The 16,983-nt window shown below is 40.7% G+C and overlaps 1 protein-coding gene across 1 annotated transcript in view; it reads right to left on the reverse strand.

The window, feature by feature from the left end:
- The window catches only part of mcm9 (minichromosome maintenance 9 homologous recombination repair factor), a 71,950-nt gene that overhangs the window by 12,068 nt on the left and 42,899 nt on the right, over positions 1–16,983 (reverse strand). The window contains exons 8-12 of the mRNA XM_042390235.1: positions 16,774–16,899; positions 16,401–16,520; positions 16,037–16,211; positions 15,307–15,509; positions 8,229–8,432 (exon numbers count right to left, since the gene is read on the reverse strand). Of these exons, the coding sequence (XP_042246169.1) occupies positions 8,229–8,432; positions 15,307–15,509; positions 16,037–16,211; positions 16,401–16,520; positions 16,774–16,899 (828 nt within the window). The remainder of the gene's footprint in view (positions 1–8,228; positions 8,433–15,306; positions 15,510–16,036; positions 16,212–16,400; positions 16,521–16,773; positions 16,900–16,983) is intronic.

Genomic DNA, 16,983 nt, shown 5'->3' on the forward strand with positions numbered 1-16,983 from the left:
TGTTGCAGCTTTATGAGAAAGAGAAAGATGCTCTTTAAAAAACCTATGACATCTCAGCTAAAGTTTGTATGACACTGTGTAATGACATTCAGGACCAGAGGTCAGAAATACTGAAACAGGATTTTAACACGCTTTTTAGCTCCCTTCAATCCTGTGGAAAGTCTGCCTTCATCTCTGGCCCAATCCCACCCCTTGGAAGAGGATCTGGGTGCTTCAACTGCACCTTAAGCTTGTACAGTTGGCTCCGGGTGACCTGCCCTTCACACAATCTAGATTTCATTGACAATTTTTATTGACTTTTCCAGAACCGTCCTTCCTTCTTTAGGAATGATGGCATTCATTCCAGCAACCTAGGTGCACAAGTCTTAGTGGACAATATATTTTACACAGTGCTGAATACCACCATGAAATGACTGAACTCCCATGATTTCAGAACTTCCATCTGTACCAGCTAGTTCAGTTATACCAAACCTTATTCTCTCTTACAGGTGTGTACATCTATGCCTTCCTCAGCCTGACAGGTTTTTAAAGTCTAATCCCACTGCTCCTTTAAACTCAGACTCTACTCTACACCCTATCTTTAATCCTTCAGATTTTAAGAATAGGAAAGGTTTAGGTTTTATTTATTGAAATATTAGAAACATCTCAGCATGACAGATTGGATCATCTTAAAATCTTAACACAAACAGATCCTGACATTGTGGTATTATCAGAAACTTGGCTAAGATGCACTCTGAGTGATTCTGAGGTAGCCTTAGATGACTACAACCTTTTTAGATGAACAGAAATTCAAGAGGAGGTGTGGCCATTTACCAGTAGACGAAGAGCTTGTTTTACCTGTACTGTTGTTAATGCAGTCACAGAAGAAAAATGTTTTGAGTTTTTCACTCTGAAAGTGTGTATTGCAAAAAATAATTCTGTTATTGTGGTTGGTGTATATAGACCTCCCTCTGATTCCTCCTCAGCTGTTGACAAGATAGCTGATCTTTTAGCTCCATATAAAAATTGAGAGTTGATTATACTTGTTGATTTTAACTTGACTAGTAATAATCTGACTGATTATTTAAAAGAGGCCTGTGGGAATATTAATCTTTCTCAAGTAATGACTGACCCTATCAGACCAAACTTAAAAGACCCCTCTAAGTCATCTCTGATTGACTTAATTCTAACAAACAGAAAAGAAAATTAAAGCTGCAAGCAGCAATGATTGGGCCCTCGCATCCTCGTGCATGTTGGAATTTGCTGCAGTCGAAGGGGATGTGGATGTCTTCAGGTATGGGCTCTTACTCATTGCACCAAACAGTTAAATATGACTTCCTGCATCCTCTATGTAGCACTAGAGAGCACCCACAATTATATGTCATGTCACTGTATATCATGTGTGGATCACATCATGTAAATTACATGTTAATTGGATGATGTTTGTTATATCAGCCTAACATCCTGTTGTCAGTACATGGTGCTACAACTATGACTCAATATTGACATGTAAATGTGTTCAGGCTGGGACTCTTATCAAGCATGAGAAATCTGGTGCAGGTTGGACAATGTACATTCAAGTTGCAACAACTTCCCGCTTCATGGTGAAACATTGAAGGCCTGCACATCGCCAAGACAACAGCATATAATCCAAATTTAAAGTCGGTCGAGTTAAACCTCTAGGAGAAGTTCATTAAAATACAAAGCCTGGAAATTGCAAAAAATAGCGCTAAAATTGCGAGGTAAATTTTAAATGGCTGACTTCCTGTTGGACTCAGGGTATGACTCCAACAGGCTTTTTTCTGCATCTGGACATGATACATGTACCTACCAAATTTCGTCCATCTACGCCAAATTTAAAGGTGGGGGCTTTTACTTTTTAAAAAAATTTTCTAGGGGGCGCCCTCGAGTTACTTTCCCACACCCAAACCCAAGAGCTATATCAGACAACTAAAGACAACCCTTCTGACAGGTGGGCCAAGTTTTGTGAGTTTTCAAGCATCCCTAGCCCCTCAAAAACAGCTTTGTGTTTAATGGCAAATAATGCCTCGCCATGGCAACAGCTTTTGATTAAAACTCAAAAGCTTCACCATTTAGCATCATCAATGTCCTACAACTTAGCTGATCAAATCTTAGGTGGATCTGGTTAACCTGCTAGGAGTAGTTAATAAAAGTATGGGGCCTATAACTTCCTGTTGCCAGTAGGTGACTATGATTCAATTTTGGCCTGTACATGTTTTCAGACCAGGACTCTTATCAAACATGTGAAATCTGGAAAAGATCTGACCATGTACAGTAGAGCTACAACAGTTTGTTTTGCAATGGCAAAACATCAAAATTCACTGAGTTGCTACGGCAACAGCGTTCAATGAAAACTCACAATCTTCAAAAATAGCATCACCAAGGTCTTAAGGCTTTTCTGACCAAATTTGAAGTGGATTTGTTCATCCTGCTAGACACAGGTCATAAATGTACAGCACCCATAACTTCCTGTTGCCAGTAGGTGGTGCTATGACTATGACTCAATATTGACACATAGATGTGTTCAGGTCGGAACCCTTATGAAGCATGAGAAATTTGGGGCAGATTGAACGATGTACTTTCGAGTTACACCAACTTCCTGTTTTATGGCATAACATCGAAATTCACCACGGCAATGGCATTCAGTGAAAACTCAAGATTTTGATAACTTTTCATCAGAAAGGTCTTTAGATGACACTGATCAAATTTGAAGTTTTCGGGATTAAAGCTCTAGGAGGAGTTCGTTAAAATACAACCCCTGGAGATGGCAAAAAGCACCAAAATTGCACATGAAATTCAAAATGGCCAACTTCTTGTTCGACTTGGGGCATGGCTCCAAGAGGCTTTTTTGTGCATCTGGACATGTTGCATGTGCCTACCAAATTTCATTCATCTATGTGAAATTTAAAGGTGGGGGCTTTGAATTTGAAATTTTCAAGGGGGTGCTATCGAGCCATTTTGCCACGCCCATGCCCAAACCCAAAAATATTACATTTTTCACCACCTCTGATGAACCTACAAAGTTTGATAAGTTTTTGAGCATGTTTAGGCCTTCAAAAATGCGTTTCTTTTGGAAGAAGAAGAATTAAAGCTGCAAGCAGCGATGATCGGGCCCTCGCGCCCTTGCATACGCCGTGTCGGGTGCAGTCGAAGTGCTTCAGTCACGGGCATGTAGATGTCTCCAGACCAGGGCTGTTTTCAGATAATGAAAGAAGAAGGTTAACATCACTTCCTTTGTTTGCTGTTTTGCCTGCTGCTGGGGCTGCTTCATTGAAATATCGTAAGGGGCGCTATGGAGCCAGTTTGCATCACTGACTGAATATTGGTATGAAGACGTGTTCAGGCTGGGAGTCTTATCAAACAAGTAAAGTTTGGTGTAGACTCGAGCATTTACAATAAAGTTATAGCAATTTCGTCTGTCACGGCGAAACATCAAAACTCAACGCCACACCACGGCCACACGCTTCCAACGCTAGTTAAATCTTTTGATAACTTTTGATCATACACTAGTGTAGATGACACACACTGATTTTGAAGTCGTTACAATGAATTCTGTAGGAGTTTGTTAAAACACAAGGTATGCGAAATGGCCAAAAAAACGCTAAAAATCACCAGTTTTTTCAAGATGTGAATCAGATGATGTTTGTCATATAAGGCTAACTTCCTGTTGTCAGCAGGTGGCGCTATGACTATGCCTCAATATTGACATATAGATGTGTTCAGGACAGGATTCTTATCAAGCATGAGAAATTTGGTGTAGGCTGGAGCATTTACAATGAAGTTATAGCGATTTCCTCTGTTGTGGCAAAACATCAAAACTCAATGCCACGCCACGGCCACACACTCCAACGATAACTAAATCTTTTAATAACTTTTGATCACAAACAGAAATTGTTAACCTAAACTCATAACCGTGATATGCTATCGGCTAGCACTGAGCAAGTGGCAAGTGTTACATGTGAAATTGTAAAGGCTGGATCTTCTACAAGATGTACTTAGCCTGTTGTAAAATCATATGTAAATAATAAAGGGTTATATTGACATTGTCGAAAGTGCAATGCAATGCACTCATAAAAGTTTTTTGCTCCGCAGCACCACACGGCCACCATTTTGCAGCTTAAGGAGAGCCCCGTTTCTTGTTCCCTCTGTTAAAATAATTCATCAAAATTTACTAGTGTGATGAATCAACAAAAGATAAGGAATTTGGATGTAGATTTTTGAATATCAGTGTGACTGTGTTGTACAGGTAAGATTTTTCATGTATGATTCAACAATGATCAAATCCAAAGATGGCAAGCCTCCGTAAAAGGATCCACTGTAATGATGACTGATGTCAAGAGAATCTGAAATTCATTGGATGGACTGTGAACTTTGCTGATTCTGCTCGAGTGGTAGGATAGACGTGCCTTCACTGCTCCTGCATATCCCGCAAGGAGAATAAAAGATTTTAACACTGAAGTCTCACAATTTAATGGTGCGTGCTGACACCAAGTTGGAGGTGATAGGTTGTATTGCATTTTCAATATACGTTAAACGAAACTTACTGAGTTGGTCTCATTTATCATCCATCCTGCTCCAGCAGTCAAGCCTTGGCATTTGGTCCACCATCAAACTCAATACTGAAATTTGTATTCTACCTATTGAACTAGGTGTTACACTGAGGTGACCAGAGTCTGAGGAGAGGAGGAGGATGCTGGTGACTTTGAGGAGGACGGTTTCTGTGCTATGCTGTGTGTGAAAACCAGATTGAAATGGTTTGAACAGATCACTGGGGATGAGGAGGGCTTTAAGTTGAGAAACGACAACATGTTCCAGTATCTTTGACAAAAACAGGACATTCGATATGGGCCAGATTTTGCTCAACATATCAGGGTTGAGTCCAACTTTTTTGAGGATGGGAATGACAACAGCTAATTTGAGTGTTTGGGGGACTGAAGAGCTGAGAGCTGAAAGAAGAGTTTCTGTAATGAGTGAGGAGATAGTCTGGGAGACAGTCTTTAACAAGATTGGATGGGATGGGATCCAGAACACTAGTGGATCTTTCCATTCCTACTATGAGGTTGGAAAGCTTCAGACTTGGGAGAACTGAGACTAGGGGCTAAGTGGGGGACAGTTGGGGAGATGTAGGGCAGGGAAGGTGGTCAGTAAGGTGGGACTTAAACCAGAAGTGGGCAGGGCCTAACTGGAAGATGTTATTTTAACCCTGAAACTGACTTGGGTTGATCAGAAGTTGCTATAGTTATTGTTTATTAAAAAAAACTAAGTTTTCAGAATTTTTGTCAGTTGCTCTTGTCAAATATGATAGAGTAATTTTACTGGGTGATTTCAACTTGCCAATAAATGACTGTTCATATTCTAGAGCAATGGAATTTATGGACCTTGTTACAAGTCTAGACTTTACTCAACATGTGAAGAATGCTACTCACAACAGTGGAAATACACCGGACCTTATTTTTACAAAGGGTATTGATGTCGACGTGTCATCTATTTTACAGGTTCCAGTTTCTGATCACTCCTGTGTCTTTTTCAAAGCTTCTCTCTGCACTCCAACTAAGTGTTCAGAGCCTGACACATATACTTACTGTATTGACACCACTGCTAGGTCCATACTGGCTGAGTATTGACCTCATATACTTGACTCCTGTAGTGCAAATTCTGATTCCCTTAATCATCTCACAGACAATCTGAATAGTGCCTTGCTCAAAACATTTGACACTGTTGCTCCTCTTACAACCAGAAAACGTACTCGGATTAAATCAGCGCCATGGTTTTCAGATGACAGTCCTGCACTCAAACAGAAAACTTGACATGACCATGACAGATTTTTTTGCTAATTTGCCTAAACTCAAAAACATTAAATGAATAGAACTTTTTGGATTTTGACTTGATCAACACCAAATATGGTATACAGCCTTGGGGGACAGAGATACACATTTCTATTGTAAATTAGTGAGATCGGTTGAAAAGCATGGCTGCCATCAACCAAAATATCTTTGCAAAGGGCGGGGAGAATATTGGCCATAACTCATTAACCATTTGTCCGATCATTAATCTTGGTACATATGTTCAGTTCGTCATTGGGAACAGGTTGACCACAGAAAACCTGGTGGACAGAATTTCACCAAAATTGGTGTGCATGCTCTGTTGGCAAGTATTAACCAAAACCTGACGTGTCATATTGATCAGTGCGTGGCCTATCACATATTTGCTCATAACTCAAGATGCCTTTGAGCAATCCTGCTTAAACTCACTGGAGACTATCTCCTGAACATACACACCGAGTTTCGTTCACATCTGATGAAGGAGGGACAAATGGCAGCACTTTGAGTATACAATTATCAAAATGCTGCTCATCTTCGTGAAGGTGGAAACCCGACTGTTGCTGTTTGCAGCTTTAATTTATGATTGATCTGCTTCCCCCTGTTGAGCGCAAAAATGTTTAACCCGTAAATCGCTGCTTGCTTGTATGATGGGTAACCAGGGTTAACTAAGTGTAACACAAGCAAGATGTAAACCAGCTACACAATACATTGAAACATTAAGTTCTTGGTATAATCGTTGAGTGGACAGGCGATGGGTATTTTACATAGATGTTTTCATTTAATTGATAACAGTTTGATAGTCTTGAGCTCCTTGGCCAAGGTTTGAAACCGCAATAGACTGTGCAAGCCCAGAAAAGGGCCAGCCTCTTATAGACCCTGTGGTAGTCCTCAGTACAAGTAGTGACTTGTAGTGACCTCCTCTCTCTGTGTTGAAAAGATTAAAGGTACAGTGTGTAGGATTTAGTGGCATGTAGCAGTGAGGTTGCAAACTCCAACCAACTGAATACCCCTGCCCCTCCCCTTCCAAGCGTGTAGGAGAACTTACCGTTAAATTCACAAGAAGTGTGAGAGGCCCTCTCTAAAGCCAGTGTTCAGCTTTTCGATTCTGGGCTACTAAAGAAATTTGGCGGTACAACATGACAGGCTCCGTGGAAGAGGACCTACTCCCTGTGTAGATATGAAGGGCTGATTCTAAGGTAACACACTTATGAAAATTCTGCCAAGTCCATTCCACTAGAAGCCACTAAATTCTACACACTGCACCTTTACGACAGAGAAAGAAAGAGAGAGGTATTGACAGCCATTGAAGAAAAACACTTTCCAAAGTTTGAAACCAACACTTCTCTACCTCTGTAAGTGGAGGATGAGCAATGAGACCATCAGATGGCAGGAACAGATAACTAAATAGTAGGGGGACACCCTGAGACCACAGCAAAGTGATATAATTTCTTCATACATAAATTATTTGAAAATGTCAACCATCATCAGATTTTCACCAGAATTTGTATGGCAATACTACATACAGACATACTGCAGGTGCATGCCATTTATTGAAAGATACAATTATGATGATTTTTTTTTTCTTGAAAAACATATTCAAAACATATTGAAGTTCACCTCACATATCACTTTTCACTGCTGCTGCAAAAACTGAAATTCACCACAGGTATCACTGTTTCATTATATTAAATACTCAAACTTATGGCTCTGATGATGTTGTTAATTATCAGCTCTACCTCTTTCACATGAAGACATCCATAGTCGTATTGGAAAACCCTGGAGTTAAGGGAACCAGTTTTGTGATAATGGTTATCTAGGATCACCAGTATTATGCCTTAGTTCCACTGGGCAAGGCTACAGTGCCTTCCAGCTATGACGTGGGTTTGTTCCGTCCTCCACATGGCTTCATACCCCAATGGGAGCTTTTAAGAAGCGGAGCATTTTAACTGCGGTCAAACCAGCCACCTTTTAAATACAGTTGTGCTGCTGCTACAGTAATTACAGTAGCCCCAAGGCAAAGCCAACAAGCCCAAGGCTACCGTAATTACTACAGAAGCAGCACAATTGAACTGCCCGATTATGTTGACTTGCTGAGATTTTGTTGATTTGGTATTTTTTCCTTGATTTTCATGCGTCTACTATGAGTAAGTAGGCTACGTAGTTAAATGGTTTCTTTATTTGTCTGCTTTAATTCTGTTTATTGTTGATATACGATTGGGAGTCTGCACAGTGTGTTTTGTTTTGAAAATTGACCAGACGCCCTATGCTGTTTCTGTGTCTGACTTCCTGCCCGGCTCAATCTTTCCTGTGCAGCAAAGGCTGACATCAACTCAAAGTCAACCAACTTAAGGTTTAAATTGATTTCAAAATCATTGAATTAAAATTAAGTCAAAGTTCCATCCTCACCTTCAGCCAGTCTGCTGAGACTCTCCAGCATGCGGATTGTGGTGCGGGCAGCACTGCGGCTGTTACTTTGTCTCTGTAGCTGGTAGTACTGCGTCAGGATGCAGTTGGCCTCCTCAGACACCTGTGGCTGCAAGCGTTTGATTACACAGAAATAAGCCTTCATTTTCTCCATGGACCACAGGCTGGAGGACTCAGCAGGCAGCACTGAGAAAAAAATTAAGAGGACTGATATTTTACCACTTTCATCATAAAGCATTTCAAGGACAGGATGTGTGATGGAAAAAAATAAAAACCATTATGTCATTATTGATGTTACAATATAGGATTACAATAAAGGTACTCAAACCATACCTTAACAAAAACAATGATGAGACTTGCAAGTATAACAGGATACAAGCACCCCAAAGCAATACTGGTATATCTCTTGCATGACTTACAGTTAAAAAAAACTCAAGCCTCAAGTTTTGGACCTTTGACCATGTTTAACATAGCCCTTTGACATAATTTTTAACATCAAACATCAATTATCAACACAAACATCCAAAATCATGTTTAATGTAGACATTCAACATCATAACAGTAAAAAAATAAAATAAAATAACAGAAAGCATGATATTTGTTTAACACACCTTTGGGCAGGTTCATATGACTTCAGACACCGCACACTGCCAAGATTAGATACAGCTTTGTGCAATGTCTGCACAGGAGTCGTAGTATGAGCAGAACATTAGCAGACCAGCAGCTAGTGCTCCATTTGTGTGTTTGGCATCAGGCACAGGTCACCCATTGGACCTACACTCAGAGCCCAACACACTATCACTGCAGTACCAGTCAGTAGTTTGGACACACCTGCCATGATAGAGCTTACAATTAAGGCCGGCCAAGGTTGGCCTTGGACCAGCCCCTAGTTATGTTGCTATAGAAAATATAAATATAAATAGAGAGCCTTTGCCGTCATTGTATTGTATATACACAACGAAATTATGAGTGCTACTCCTGGTTAGTGCAATAAAAACACAGTAGAATGTGGTCTCACACAACAGGCCTAGACTGCCGGGGGCTTCCCATGATACGCTGAGCTCCTCTCTCCTCCTTTCTCTCTCCATCTATACGCATTTATGCCCCATTAATGCATGTTACTAATTTGGCATCCTCCCTGGAGCTTTGTGCTTTCTCGTCTAACAGGAGACCTTCAATTGCAAACTGCCTGCTCCCTGTGGCTGCAGATCACCTGCCATCCCCTTGGTCCGGTTCTGCTTGAGGTTTCTTCTCATTAAAAGGCAAGTTTTTCCTTACCACTTTCACCAAGTGCTTGCTCATGGGGAATGTTGGGACTCTGTAAATTAAACAGTATGGTCTAGACCTGCTCTATGTGAAAAGTGCTTTGAGATAACTTCTGTTGTGATTTGGTGCTATACAAATAAAATTGACTTGACCTTCCCATTCAAGGGTTTTCTCTATTTTTACTATTTTATACATTGTTGAACAATACTGAAGGTATCAAAAATATAAAATAACACATATGGAATCATGTAGTAAACAAAAAAGTATTAAACAAACCAAAATATCTTTCATATTTTAGATTCCTCAAAGTAACCACTGTTTGCTTCATGACAGCTTCATGAGGTCATCACCTGGAATGCTTTTTCAACAGCCATCTGATGTAGAGCCCTGCGCGGGACTGTTTTATTATTCCTGCTCCTGTCCGATTTCTGACCATTACTGCCCACTCCCACAAAGTGTGAGATACACTCCCACCCCCTCACGCAATGTTTGTGTCCACTCCCGCCCACACTCGCAAACATTCTGAACATTCATGCCCACACAATAGAGAGCATACCTGTCGGTAATGAAGTAGTGAAATTACGTTCTAGTGCATAATTACATTCAAACTAATTAAACTAATGCAATAATTACAGTTATTCTATTGCAATAAGTAAGCTACGTCTGTTCTAGGGCAAAATTACATTGTATTTATTTATTTTAACCTTCTTATTATTTTAGACCATGTGTTGTTTACTGTGGTTGTTCGTTTTGCTGAGGTTGTTTCATTTTGTTTCCCTTGTGTCTTTTAACGCACTGATCAGGAGTAGCGCTCCTGATGATGATGGCATGTAATTTGATGCAAGCTTACAACTCGTCCATTACATCCTAAAAGAGTGCAAAAGTAGTAATCGCATGATGCAATATGCACACATTGTTTGGTCTTTCTGTTCTTTGTTCATTCAGGTTAAATCAGCAGGATGCAGCAGCCAGTGGTGCGCACTCACGAGTGTGTATGAGTATGTGTGTGAGGAGGAGCAGCAGCAGGTAGCGGTGTCAGGGAGCACCAAGAGGAGCACTGACTGAGTACTTGGCACTGAGCACTGAGCCTGCCTGCTGCGCTGGCTAAATCCCAGGACCCGCAGTTAATTTTTGACCGCCTGCTCCCACCCACAGCAAAGTTAAAACCGCCCACTACCGCAAGATTTGCATTGGGTCCCGCAGGACCTCGATCCCAATGCAGCCCTCTAATCTGATGCAGCACTCCATCACTCTCCTTCTTGGTCAAACAGTCTTTACATAGCTTGGAGGTGTGTTTTGGGTCATTGTCCTGTTGGAAAACAAATGATGGTCCCACTAAGCACAAGCCAGATGGGATGGCGTGTCGCTGCAGAATGTTGTGGTAGCCATGCTGATTAAGTGTGCCTTGAATTCAGAATAAATTGCCAACAGTGTCACAAGCAAAGCCCCCCCACACCATCACACCTTGTCCTCCATGCTTTATGGTGGGAACCACACATACAGATACCATCTAGTCTCCTTCTGTGTGTGTTTCACAAAGACACAGCAGCTGGAACCAAAAACCTCAAATGTGGACTCATCAGACCAAAGTGCAGAATTTCCTTGTGTTTCATGGCCCAAGCAATTCTTTTCTCCTTTTGGTCTCCCTCAGTGGTGGTTTCTTTGCAGCAATTCAACCATGAAAGTCTGATTCAAGCTAGACTCACAAGACACTCTCTAAACGCATTACTCAACCAGAGACTGAGGATAATCTCCCAGCTTTTGTTGTTAAAAGTGGGTGGAAACAATTTGAGAGTTTTAAAAAACCTTAATTGCAGAACCAATCCAAAGTCTTTAGGGCGGCCCTTCATATTGAGGCGTTAACATGCAGATCACTAAAGAGGAGAATGGGGTAGGAGCATCATTTCCAGTAAGGCATGTCCTTGACAAAATGTAAGGGACGTAGGTTTGTTAGCAGCCGTACATGCTGCTGTTCAAGCAACTACATTGCATTTAGAAATTCCCAGATGATACATAGGTGGGGAGATCGCCGATTGTCTGGTAATGCGAGACTAAATTCACGCAGTCTCTCCCTTGAAATTTTCTGGATTGTATGACTTTCTTGTCTTAAAGTAATGATGGACTGTTGTTTGTCTTTACTTAGTTGAGCAATACTTGCCATAATATGGATTACTACAGTGGTGGAATAAGGCTATTTGCTGAATACCAACACTACCTCAACACAACACAACTGATGGTCTCAAAGCATTAAGAAGCAAGAAATTCCAATTAACTGAGAACACATTGAACATCTCTAATATTTTCATGTAAACCTGGAAATTATCAGAAAGTTTGAGGATAGAACCATTTAAAAAAAAAAAAGTTATGACAATCATGGCTAGACCAAAGGTTTGTAAGGGGGCAGTGCATGGAACTCTCAAACAAAGTGTTTCCCCTATAATTATACAGGCCTGGCCGGCTGCCAGGCCAACAAGAACCCCCGCAAAGCCAGAAAATATTTTTTTTAATGCCAAAAATAATGCCAAATATCCATTCATTTGGAAATAAATAGTGTTTGGGAGCCTCTGTGCAGCACTATTGTGAAACAAGTCAACCTATGTGTCCTTGCCTGGGAAACTCTTGGTAGCATAGCTTCTTTAAGGAATAGCTCAGTGTGTAGTGAGTGTGCAGTCGAGAGAGAGAGAGAGCATGTGACAGTGAGGCTGCAGCTACCGGTGTAACCCGCTTACCATCCGAGAGCAGGCTGAGCAGGCAGACAGTGGGAGAGTTTCTGCCAAAGACAAGCACCAAGCCTGGGGAGACATGAGAGCAGCTGCTCGCTAACAGCTACGTATGTTTACAGCAGAGAGCAGGAGGGATGACGGACATCTCACTCTGCTACACTGTTCTGCAACTCTCCTGCAGCTGCGGACGGTCATGGAGCAGGCACTTTCAGTTTATAATTGCAGCATCTGTCGTCTGACTAAGTATTGATAACAAGCTTAGTTAGCAAGTTTTTTATTTGATGAACATGTGCACTGACCAGCAAAAATGAACTAAATGGGTTTTATTTCTATTTTTTTAAAAAAGCAAAACAACAGTGGGGTCAGTGGGCAAGTCATGTAATCAGTGTATGCTTGAGCACCATGTATTGCTGGTATCACCTTTACACATGGCAACACATTTTCCTCAGGGTTCATTCAGGGTTCATATCCTCAGGATAACAACCCCAAACACAACTCAAAGCTTTGCAAGAACTACTTATAGAGCAAAGAAGAACAAGGAGTCCTGACTGTCATGGACTTTCCTCCAGTCACCTGACCTTAACCCCACTGAACATTTATGGGGATACTTATACACTGAGAAAGACAAACATTCTGTGACATCACAAGAAGCTCTTTGGAACATTGTCAAATCATACTAGTATAACATGGGTCATCAGGTTTTGTACAAACTTGTGGAGTCCATGCCAGCTTGAGTGCATTAAAGTGTCATTAAAGCAAAAAGGGGGGCATACCAAATACTGAGATTTTCTAAAATTCATGCTCATTTTTCAAAGATTCAACTTTTCACTCAAATTTTTATGCTGATATATATACAGAAAAGTTACAAATTAATGGAAAAACCAACATAAAGTAGGGCTGTGCGATTAATCAAATTTTATTTTCGATTACAATTTTGGCTTCCAACTATGATGAAAACAAGATAATTGAGATGAAACAATTATTGTTTATTATTGTCATTTCGTAATGATGCTCTCATTTTGTTTTGTGTTACAAATCTAGCACACCCCTTTTCTTTACAGCGGTGCGTTTTGACCCCACCCTAAACGCCTCCAACAGGCGGTGCTTGAGCAGCTGCTGATGGAGGCCCAGCTTACCTGCCTTCACCAGGCTAACTGACAGCTGAAATTTACTGAACCAAAATAGTTTGCATGTTGGCTCCACGGGAAGAAATCAACAGTGTTTGTACTTATTGATTAATTGGTTTTATTTCCTTGCCCACTGTAGTGTGGGCTAACCCACCGGGGCTAACCGGTGCTTCCTCCGCAGGCTCCACTTCACTCAGCTGCCTGACAGACCCGCTGCTTCCTCCCACTTTAACCTGAATAACAAACCAGGGCTCCAGTTAGATCCAAACAGAGAGCCGGGGCTGGGAGGCTAACAGCTATGCTTCCCTCATGCTGTGGCTAACGCTCCACTAGCCTCCCAGCTAGCCCCGGCTCGCCGTTTGGATCCAACCAGAGCACCGAGCCCCGGTATAGATATATGACATTGTGACAAAAATGACTGGTACTGTACATGCCAAAAACAGAGGAAAATAGATTTGAAGCATACAACAGACATACAACAGGCAGCTGTATTGATTAAAATAGAGGTGTAACTGTTGCCTCAGACCCGTGATAGACAACTGAAACACAGTTGAAACAACTGCTGTGCCGACTCGGCGTTAGACCACAGGGACTGTTTTGCCCGTGTCTGCACCAAATTTATCTAAATGAATAATTCACTAATGAAGTGCTTTAGTGTAGATAACTTTTCCACTTTTATTCATCATTGCAGCTCAGGATAATATGAGGTGACATTCTGCACATGAATATCTTTTAGGACTCAGTGACATAATGATGAATAATAAAATGTATGCCATCTGCTGCCCTTTTATTATAAAAATATTTACATACTGTTTATTAGCCCAGAGTAATTTATAGGTGTAACATCAGCCAAATAGATGTTAATAGGCATACATTTTTCATCAACTTTTCAAGCTTCCTTTCACACAGACTATCTCTACTTTTTCTTTCTAGCTTTAGCATCAGAAAGAGCCTTTCCTTCAACTGTTCTGGCATTTACTTGCTATTGGACCACTAATAATTCATCCTTATGTGCTGAGCTAAACTTGGGAGAGACTCAGCAGCCACACATTTCTCCGTTTTCCGTTTAGGAACGGCTGAGATTGACACTACAATGAGAATAGGTGGTCCACCTTAAAGGCCAGTCCACCTTAAGTGAGTCTGGTCAAGTAACCCATTGTTACTAACTTCAAGACTAACCCCCTTCACTGTTCCAGCAATTGAGGAAACAACAGACAAGACTTTTCTTGGTCTTAAGAAGCTGCAGCATTAATTAACTGACACATTGTAGCCTATACTATACATTTACTGCCAGATAGAAAACTTACTGCTAACCTTTTCCTATGCTCCATTCACATTCACCGTCACTTTTCTGCCACTCACTCAACCACTAAGCACACGCAATGCACTACCCTATTCCTTTAAGCAGCTACACTACCAAGAGTTTCCCAGGCAACAACACAGAGGTTGACTCATGTTTTGGAACAGCGCTGCACAGAGGATCCCAAAGACTACTGATTTCCAAATGAATGGATATTTGGCATTATTTGGCATTAAAAAAAAGATCTTTTTTGGCCTGGCGGCCCACCAGGCCTGTACAATTATAGGGGAAACACTGCTTATCTTATTGAGTCCATTTTTCAGCGTTCTGCTAAAACAACTGAAATTTTCAATAAATCTATGTTCATAGGTATTGAAGATCTATTTTCAATGTGTATTTTTTTCAGAACTGTATTTATAAATACTACTGATATACTTAACATTACAGATATACTGATTTTTACCTGGGATGACGTATCAACATACAGCTGGCATTGCAGAAACATAATGATAATGATGTTATTGTTTTAAGTATCACAATAACCTTCATTAAAATATTAATATAATTCAAATTCATTTTTAAATTGTTTTGCTTTAAGCATTTTATTTCCAATGTTCTACTAAATTCAAAAGCAAATTCTCTACCTCTGTCCTCCAGAATAAAAGAGGAGATGATGCGATCCCACTCTGCATTTCTGGCGTCCAGCAGAACCAGAACCAGGTCAAAACGACTCAGCAAAGGGCTGGCCAGAGCTACATTCACAGACAGTGGCTCGTTGGGATCATACTGGCCTTTGGGGTTGGTTGCTGCCAGGATGGTGGTTCGAGTGTTCAGTTTACACACCATACTGTAGAGAAGAGAGACAATGTAAAGGAGGATACAAGGGTGAATAGAAAAGTGTTGCTGTCCATCTTTAACCTTGCTTACCAATAAGAATATTGTGTGTGGTCTATATAAGGGTAAATAAGGGTTTAGCAGTACTATGTTTTTGAGTATTACCAGCTATTTTGAATAATGTTGTGGGGAACTAGAGGAAGAATCAAATCACTAAATGCTGAACTTTGGTCACTGCTATGTCTCTTGCCTCAACTGGATGGTTGCACTTCACTGGGCCTTTAAACAAATGCTTTAGGGATGGTGACTTTTTTCGCAGATCCAGTAATTTGATTCCATCCTAGACATCCTGTGTGATTACTCACACAGGATGTCTAGATCCAATACTGTCAAAATCTAATTTTTCTTACAATGGAAAAAAGAACTATTACCTTGTATACCTCATTACCACCCAGCCCCATTTAAAACTTGATGCATGGTGGTGTTCTTCGCCTAGAGTTGCATTCTATGAGCGTGTGGATATATGCACAACTGTCCTACCCAGCTTTGGCCACGCTAATAGACTGCTGCTCCATAGCTTCATGGATGCTGATGCGGTCATGTTCCTTGATGCTGTTGAATTCATCAATGCAGCACAAACCACCATCTGACAGGACCAGGGCTCCTGCCTCCAGATGCCAGTCACCTCCATCCTTCACCGCTGCTACTGTCAGTCCTTCAACAAATGACATTATGTATCAACAAATCCAGAAATACATAAACTGATTGGATTTTTATGTAAGCATATACAAATCTTTATCTTAGAACATCAAGCTGTTGATAACAAATTCCTGATAAATAGCTAATATAAGGCATTTAAGACAAACCCCTTTAACCTGAGAGCTGACAGTTGAACAGGGTATACCTGCACTTGTTGATCCAATTCCAGCTGTGAGTACAGAGCGAGGCATGATCTTAGCTGCATACTTCAAGAACTGAGACTTCCCTGTGCCAGGGTCACCAACGAGCAACATGTGACATTCACCTAAAGAAGACAAGATTAACTTCACAGTGAGACAGCATTCCCCAGAGGACTATGTATATTCCAGTGATAAAAATCAACATATGGAAATCATTTGTGGCAGTTTACATATACCTCATAATAATTTATAATAAGTGTGCTGAGATGTATTTAAAACCATAAAGTCACAGTAATTATCACAAAATGCCAATAAAACTGAGATATAGGTGTCCTTTTCAGTTGCCTAATCTAAACACAAAAGAAACAAGAGAGATACCCCTGATCTTGGTCCCAGAAGAATCTGTTCTCTGTACCCCACCAGCCAACACCATAGCCACTGCCAGTTTAATCACATACATGCCAAACACTTGTGGGCATAGACTCAACAAGATCTGGTTCCTACCTACAGATAGAGAATAACAATTTTTAAATAAATTTAAATAGAAATTAAAATAAAACAGGGCATACAGTAGAATTTTTAGTGTTA

Source organism: Thunnus maccoyii, chromosome 17 (genome assembly GCF_910596095.1).
Source record: "Thunnus maccoyii chromosome 17, fThuMac1.1, whole genome shotgun sequence".
Classification (NCBI taxonomy): Eukaryota; Metazoa; Chordata; class Actinopteri; order Scombriformes; family Scombridae; genus Thunnus; species Thunnus maccoyii.